General features: G+C 34.5%; 1 protein-coding gene across 2 annotated transcripts; it reads left to right on the top strand.

Annotated features, from left to right (window-relative positions):
- The first annotated feature begins 2,247 nt into the window (after positions 1–2,247).
- LOC136811170 (E3 ubiquitin-protein ligase TRIM71-like) lies at positions 2,248–8,163 on the top strand. 2 transcript variants are annotated; one of them, XM_067067789.1, is made up of 6 exons: positions 2,248–2,372; positions 4,168–4,917; positions 5,140–5,421; positions 5,752–6,311; positions 6,747–7,062; positions 7,518–8,163. In XM_067067789.1, the coding sequence occupies exons 2-6, from the start codon at positions 4,203–4,205 to the stop codon at positions 8,042–8,044; spliced, it is 2,400 nt and encodes a 799-aa protein (XP_066923890.1). In that variant the 5' UTR covers positions 2,248–2,372; positions 4,168–4,202; the 3' UTR covers positions 8,045–8,163. The 2 variants fall into 2 exon arrangements, with proteins under 2 accessions (XP_066923890.1, XP_066923891.1); XM_067067790.1 differs by lacking the exon at positions 2,248–2,372 and adding an exon at positions 2,979–3,101.
- The last annotated feature ends 728 nt before the right edge of the window (positions 8,164–8,891 follow it).

Below are 8,891 nucleotides of genomic sequence, written 5' to 3'. Positions count from 1 at the left end.
TTATTAAATTCGGTTCATTAGATCGAAAGTTATGCTATATTGAATAAAAAAGTTACTTTCTGAAAGTGCTCAAAAACGTTAAAAATCGAATTACATGATGCATCAGTATTTTCGTTTCAGTCATTAAAAATGATAATTAGCTGTCTAAATGACCTTTTGTTGTGTAAAGGAAGATTGAATTTCAATAAAAGGCAGAAAATTCGTCGAAAAAAGCCAAAAAATGGTAAAAAGTGGTAAAATTCATAAAAGTACATCAAATATGGGTTTCGAGGTACATCATAGACTTTATCCAGTCTAGAACCAAATATCTGGAGGAAAATTTCGTTAAAAGTAAATTGAAATGATTTTGATGAACATTTTAAACCCTTTCGTTCCATCAGTTTCAAAATTTATGCGTTTAGTTACTGAAAAATGTTCTTAATCATGTAAAGCCTCTTTGCGATTGCCAATTTTAAAATAAAGATTTGATAGGTCGATTTTTAACGTTTTCGGGCACTTTCTGAAAGTAATTTTTTTATTCGATTGAGCATAACTTTTGATCTAATGAATCGAATTTCATAAATGACCCATCAAAATTTAAGTTTATCTTTCTTCTTTCCGATGGAATAGGAATGGTTGTTTCTTAATTCTTAGATTCGAAAGTTACATATGAGTCTGTAAAATTTAGATTTAGATTTAGATTTCTCAATCAGGAGGCTCAATGTGCGGACTGGTTTCTCAAGATAAAAAGCATCGTCCCATCGTGCAAAAGCAAAGAGGGCGCAGAGGCGTATTTAGGGTAGGTCAAGTAGGTCAAGTGACATAGTTCCGAGAAATTGAAAAACATGAAAAATTGTGAAACAGGCTTTCTTATTCCTTTTAGTGATACACAGTCCCCTTTCAGATGCCATGTCTTGTATCAACTTTATCAATTTTATGCGTGTGGCAGTTAAAACTTAGACTAAAATTTATCTCCGCAGTTTTACCTCTCTAATGTTTTGCGAGTGAACCTTTCGCTATTTAGAGGCTTTTATTTTGATAATCCGAAAACCTATCTAATACCGCCCGACCCATATCGCCCCGCTTGAGTGACTTAGCAACACCCTTTCTGACCTCTTTCACCCTAGCAAATCGGGATCATATTATTACCGAGCTCAACTTCTCTAAAAATTCACGTGTAATGACCTTGAGTAACTGCTTATATATCTGGCCGCCTTTCATTTAGAGATAATATGAAGCTGTGAGACATAGCTAGAAATAGCTGAAACGACCTAGCAAAATTTCTGAAAAAATCGGGGTAATAGCTATGAGGCTACGTACAGCTTCTCTGTCGAGTTTATTAAAAAACAATACTCAACTTTTCCTAGCTTATCTCTTTCACAGTTTTTATTGAGAGAAGCTCAGTTTCCAGAGCTGAAATTTGCTGAAGCGACCCAGTTAACTTTTGAGTTTGATCTGAAATTTTGTGAAAGTCCAAGTAACTTTCACGTCAACTGTGATTTTATAGCTTTAATTCTTATGGATCGATTGCTAAGAATTGATTTTCAGGGTATTAAGTATAAGCACCAGTTGTCACTGCTTTAAGTTGAACTAATAATGTTTATTTTTTAGCAAAAATGAAGCATTTTTCAAAGTCTTTTAAAACTTTGTTTTTTACCTGCTTTTTGGTTGTTGTTGTGAGCGGAAATGAATATATTAGAGTGACTTGACACCATTTAATTACCTCCTATTCAATTCAAAACATAAAAAAATTTTTTAGGGATATAAAGGCCTATAAACTCAACTATAACTCATCTATATTTCTTGTTTTGGGGAAACGGACATTGCTCCACATCAGTATCTATTTTTTTACCACAAGCGGTTAATTAGCGTAAAAAGGTAGTTAAAACGTGAGACAGGGGTATGCGTTGAGTAAAAAAATTCTCATAATTTGCAAAGTACGAGTGTGATACAAACTACGTCCGTCCAAACAAAAGTGGAGTCTTGCATAGAATAACTCGGATAGCGATTAAACGAAAAATGATAAACGCCTTTCTAAGAACCAGACTTGAACCACTTGGCTTCAAAAATTTGACCTACTTGGCAAAATTCCTAAATACGCCACTGGGGCGATTGGAAATTAGGATAGATAATTGAAATGTTTGGAACTGCTGAGAAGAGATAAATTAAACGCGTTTAAACAATTGTTCGGAAGAAAACTTAAATGTTCATGCCTTATTGAGTACCAGAAAAACACAAACTCTTTATCAAAATTTACACCAGAAGATTACTCAAGCGATAAAACACAATAAAGAAGAGTAAAACTCCAAATCGTAGAAGTTCCAATCGTTTGAAATTGAATTAATTTTTGTAAGGTGGTGATAATTTGTTGTTACTCCAATAATAAGATACAGGTAAGAAATGATGTATATTATGGAATAAGTAAATGTGTACGAAAATTGACCATAGGATTCAAAATCTACACCTAAGTTACCACATGTTGGGACTCCGTCTAACCCCCTACAATTTTTCTTTATAAGAACTAGTAACTTTCAGACGAGGCTCTGTAAGAGGCCAAAATGGAAGCAGAACCAAACTTGAAGCAGCTAATCGCCTCGATGAATTCTATTGACTGTTCTCATGTTTTTTTTTGCACTTTGGCCTAAAATAGTTCTCTTCCAGTTATTTTCTAGGGAAAGATGGTTTTGGTTTAAAATTCATTTTCAATTCAATTTGCTTAAAATTCAGTTATTCTAGGCTCGCTCGCGGCATTGTTCCTAAATTATTCTTTTTTTTGGAATTTTTCTGCCTTGTTAAACTTCCTTTATGAAAAGTACAGTACATAGTTGCTTATCCAAAGTCCAATTTTATGCTTTTATCACTCGAAAATGAATTCTGCCTTCAGTTTGCTTCTAAGAAATTACTGCTGATGTACAGTAAGCAGGAGGAAGCAGAAACTTTATTAAGCAATGATTTAATGATTTACGAACCTAATTAACTAACTGTTGTGATAAACAGTTAGAAAAACGATGTGATATGTTATAAAGAGCGTGCAGATGGTAAAATACAGAGACGTTTGCATAAAACCATTTTAATCTAAAGTTGAAATCTTGATGTTGATATAGAGAATTTTGTAGAATATGGTGAGTTATGAAAAAATAAAATGTTTTTCCCATATTTATTATGAACAGGGATTCAATTTCTTTTGTTTTCAAGTCAGAAAATTCAGTGGGGATTAAAAAAATAGCATGATGTTTTGCGGTGAGAATTGGTTTATTTGATTATTTTCAGTGGGGACAAAAGTTGGAGTATAATTTTCCATCAGGGACGATATTTTAACCAAATTTTTCAGTGGGAAGGGTACCCAGTGGGTTTGTGAAAAGGGGATGTTGTAGTTTTTAGATTTAATCGTTAGGTCAAGTTTCTTTCCGCGTTCTTTCTAAAGGTTTTAGTTATAATTCACGAGCTTTTACAATGGCTTTTTCTACAAGGTAAATCTTGTGAGAAATGAAAAACAAATATTAACTTTCAATAAAAACAAATATAAAAATTCTTCAATCGTCTTTAAAAAACATAAAATACAACGAGTGGAAGTTTCTTAAAGCGTGAAAAATTAGATTTGTGTTGAGGGTAAGAGATTTAGAGGGGCCCTTTAGATAACAATCGTTCGGGACACACTGGTTGGAAATAACTACACGTTTCTATAAGATTATTTCATAAAAGCAGATGCTCAATTTTAGCCAAAATCTCAGAATATATTACGAACAAATGCTAACCTTAGAGTCTAGAAATGGCTAGGAAAATTTTGAGTCCATTTTAAGTCAAGAAGTTAATAAAGTGTATAAACAGTTAGCATACTAAGATTAAGATTAAGAGTATTTTAAGAACACTCAAGGTTGATTGATAATCACAAAAAAATAAGAACACTAGACTGGGACGCCAGTCGGGCTTGCACGATATCACATAGATAAATTGAGCGTATTGGTAAGCGATAAGGAGGAAAATCAGTCGGCAGGAGGAGCTGAAAATGTTCATCAGCAACCTCTCACTAGCTTTTGCTCTCGCTCTCCTGCGCAGCTTCTATTTTAGCGAACACCCACTGCCTTCATGTTTCCGCCGATTAGATAACAGACTAGTTAGTTAGTCTATAAGAACAAATGAACTATTACTTCTTATAAATTGACATCTATGTTTTTTTTCATTTAAAAGGCATGGTTTACTAAGATGAAGCAACAACACCAACAATGTCATCAACTTCAATAACATTAGATACTTCATCACAGCAACTCAATCGCTCATTGGTCGATATCATTTGTGATCCACCAAACTTCCAACCACCAAACCTCAACAACCAGAACACGCCAACGTCAAGACAACAAAGTCCTCAACATTGTTTACGTGATATCAATCTCACATGCGAGCTCTGCCAAAAATATTTCTATAAACCACGCATCTTATCCTGTCTGCATACCTTTTGTGAAGAGTGCTTATCCAACAACATCACCTATGCTAAGATACCAGGCTATGAGGGAACACAGGCCATCATTAAATGCTTAATTTGTGGTGAATTTACAAGCTTTCCAGAGAAGAATCTAACCTCAATGTTACCATATAATTTCTTTGCAAATAATGCTATAGACTATCTCATGATACAAAGTCAAAATGAAAAAGCAATCCAATGTACAGCATGCTCTGATAAAACAGATGCTGTCTCCAGATGTGTTGAATGTTCTGAATTTCTATGTTTGTGTTGTGTGACAGCTCACAGGAGAATCAGAGTAACGAAAGATCACAAAATCATCCCGTTGGATACTTTGAGATACGATCAAAGCATGGTTCATAGGCCAGTTTATTGCCCGACACACTCACCTGAGGTTTTTACCTATTTCTGTGAAGTTTGTAAAGAACTGGTTTGTAAGGATTGTACCATTTTAGAACATCGTGGACATAAATATGAAAGTAAGTAGCCTGTTTGGTTTACTTTAATATCTTGCATTACACCTTAAGAGGGAAATTCTGGAAAACGACAAAATTTCTCTTTCCTTTAAGATTAGGCCTTGGCAATAAGATATATTCAAGTCTATTTATGTTTTTTTTTTACATGCCTATCTTAGACTGGTAGATCTGCAAGACGTATGCGTAAATAATTTCAGAATGTTATAAACCATTTCTTGAATTCAGGATTGAGTGAGGCATTGGAGAATCAAAAACCATCAGTCATGAAATTATTGGCAACGAACGAGAAAGAAAAAATCCCACCCATAGCGCGCGCACTTGATGATGTCCAAGATATGGCCGCCAGATTACACGCGCGGACGATTGCAACAAAACAAGCGGTCCGCTCGTGTACTGAACGTTGTATAAGAGAGATCGAAGAACGTTGTAAGATTTTGCTTTCAAATATTGATAATTTGTATCGAGAGAAGAGCGACGTGTTACATAAACAACAGGAGGTATTACAAGGTAAGATAAAGTTGACAATTTAGCCTTTTAAATAGAATTACATGGCAACTAAACTTGCCTAGTTCTCGATTTTTTCCAAACAGATTTTTTCAGAGAGGTTGATTTTTAGTGTTAAAGAATAATTGGAGGTCTCAAAGAAGATAATCATGTTGGTAATCATTTCAAGGCGAGACCCGAGGTGGTTCGTTATTTTAAAAGCCTATTTGTATCTGTTACGGGAAGTTTTAATCTTTTTCCGTTCTTTTAATAACTTGGAAAAAGTAATTTCTTTGTTTGAAGACAAGTCTGAGGATGTACATGATAATTCTTTCTCTTAATTTTTTTTTGCAGAAAAACTGATGAAAAACAAGGCAGCGAATCAATTTGTGAACTATGCATTCCAACATGGAAGCGAGGCGGAAATATTTGAATTGCTAGACCTGATGAAAACTAGACTGACCGATCTCAATGATGAGGACTTAGGCTACGATGAGCCTGAAGAAAATGACGTCATTGATCACCAGTTTGATTCCAAAGCTGTCGAGCACATAGCTGAAAACCTCGGCAAAATTGCCACATCTAGTGTTTTCTTATCATACACAAAACTCTATGGACCAGGTGTACGAACAGCCAAAGTAGAGATCGAAACATTTTTTATGATAGAAGTTTTTGATCGAAAGAAGGAGCGCTGTTGTGATCATTTCTCACCGGGCGCCATTAAAGTTAAAATTCACGCACCAGAAGGGTTCTTAATCAACAACAAGATCACTGATAATCGTGATGGTACTTTTACTGTTCGGTATACTCCTGTCACGAAAGGTCGATATGATGTTACCGTCAAAATCAGGGGCAAATCATTTCCAAAGAATCAGTTCTCTGTCAGAGTATTCGAAGGCATTGATTATCTCAAGGTAAGCTTTTGTATATAATTCTAATATTAGAGAATCACGTTATATCTAACGAACGCTACCGCGGAACAATCTTAAGGAACTGCTCACTAATGAAAAGCTTTTTTTTGCTATTTAGGTTGTAGATTAAAATATACAAACACAGATGAAAGTTATAATTAAAGATCTAGTCAAAAACCTTGAAGTTTTGGGAAATGCTGCGAGCTTGAAAAACCACTATATACTTATTAATTAAGATTTGAAGTGGGGTTTCAAGGTTACAGGATTACCGTAAAATGGAATTGGCTTAAGTGGCTTAATTATTCAGAGCTATTGAAGAATATCTCACACTCGGAGTTTCATGACTCGGTGCCAGTCTCCGGTGAAAATGAGCTCAAATCAACATATAACTATGAGAAAATTAATCAACTGAACTAAATTAGAGTTTTCAATTTTCAGATCGGCAGCAATTTTTTATGTTTCGGTGAGCGTGGCGTCAAAAACAGTGAATTTAAGCAGCCATATGGAATTGCAACAAATTCACAAGGTCAAATCTACGTGACCGATAAAACTAACAATCGAGTACAAATCTTCGATAAATTCGGCACCTTTCTATCAGAGTTCGGATCACGTGGTACAAAACAAGGTCAATTTTCAGGACCGGAAGGAATAGCAGTTGATCAAGCAGGCATGATCTTCGTAGCTGATACAGAAAATCACCGAATACAAGCTTTCAATGCAAATGGAACATATCATTCAAAGTTTGGTACAAAAGGTATAAGATATATTAGTATCATGTAACATTGAGATTTAGTTTTTAGTTCCCTTCATAAATGAGGCTGTCTTTCTTCCTACAATATTTGATTATCAAACCTGATTTCCGAGCAGATTCTGATTACTTCGCACTGGCACGTTTGCACGATAAAGGTCATGGCTCTGAAAAAGAATCTGCCCAGGTTGGAGCACAGCTTTGATATTTTTCATCAAGATTTGGATTGAATATCAAATGTGCTTTTGAGGGCGGTGATTTTCTAAAGGAAAATACATGCACCAAAATCAAACATCAATCATTAGAACCTAGTCGCTTTCGTTTTCGTTTCTATAACACAGCGCGGTATGCAGAGAATAAATGATCTGTTAATAAATCTTTAAACACGCAATTTCACAAGTTACTCTCGTAATGTTTCAACAAAGGAAAAAATATACCTTTTTAAAATTTCATTCCATTAGGTAGTGAAGAAGGAGAGCTTCTCAGTCCATGCGGTATTGCTATTGATAAGATCGGTAACATATGTGTGGCTGATCGAGGCAACCATCGAGTCCAAGTATTCACACCAGAGGGTAAAAGTTTATTATCATTTGGTTCCTATGGTGACCAATACGGACAATTAAATTCACCGAGTTTTCTCGCCATTAACAATGATAATTGGTTCATTGTTGCCGACAATGGGAACAATAGAATCGTTTGTTATGATAGCAATGGGTTGTATGCTCAAGAGACTGGTGCCAAGGGTTCGGACCCAGGCGAGTTTTCTAAACCAAATGGTATTGTGGTCGATCAAGAAGGTTTTATCATAGTCTCTGATACAGGAAATAACAGGGTGCAGGTGTTAACGCCAGATTTGAAATATTTCAGTCAATTTGGTTGCCATGGTAATAATGATGTTGAATTTAAACAGTTAACTGATGTAGCTTTAACTCAAGATGGTAGAGTTGCAGTGAGCGATACAAACAATTACAGGGTACAAGTGTTCTAGTATTATTCATTAATTTTCAAAAAAAATTAATATTGGTATATTTTATGCGTATGGCTTTTGTATACTATTGAATATAAAAATAATTAAAAATAACTGAAATAAAGGATTCTTTGTAAATATTTAATAAAGTTATTAGTATCTTAAAAAATTTCGTATTTGCAATCTATAAACATTTTTTATAAGCAACCGAATTGTTAAGGCTCCAGCTCTGAAAGTAGCCAAAAAATTAGGCAACTTGGTTTATTAATCTTAGTCCTGAAACGAATATGAACAAAGAAGTCATCAAAAATGAAAATTGACATCGAAATACCTAACAGAGGTGTTATAATATTACTTTATTTGAGGAGTTTCAGGCATAATATGAGGTGAAAAGTGAAATTTTTCGGAGTCGCCAAGCAATTTAGGCTCAAAATTTATATTTAAGCAGCTTTTGGGCTGAAATCCTGAAAATCCTTAAGAGCTCCAGCCCTCGTGAGACGAAAATTGGGGTTGCTTATAAAAAGATTTTTATCAAATAAAGGTCTAAAATAAACTCTGTTGTAATATTTTTCGTCTTTATCGAGTCTTGTCAATGCGGGTTGAGAGTTGAACATTCGTATGCTTAAACAAAGCTAATATATGAAAGGGTTTCTGTACTAGCAAATATATACACGTTTTTTATAAGAACATCCAAAACTTTTGAAGCCCTCATCGGACATTTTTCATTTTTTGGGTGTAATCCTAAAAATGTTCTTAAATACTTATTTTCACCTTTTGAGTATTTTTTGCGCGATTTCCTGAGAAATTGGATCTTTAGAGTCTATAGAGCCTTCTGAATTTTAATTAGCTTTTTCAGATTAAAAATGCT

The sequence above is a fragment of the Clytia hemisphaerica genome, unplaced genomic scaffold (genome assembly GCF_902728285.1).
Source record: "Clytia hemisphaerica strain Z4C2 unplaced genomic scaffold, Clytia hemisphaerica genome assembly, whole genome shotgun sequence".
NCBI lineage: Eukaryota > Metazoa > Cnidaria > Hydrozoa > Leptothecata > Clytiidae > Clytia > Clytia hemisphaerica.
This window is presented reverse-complemented; position numbering and strand designations above follow the sequence as displayed.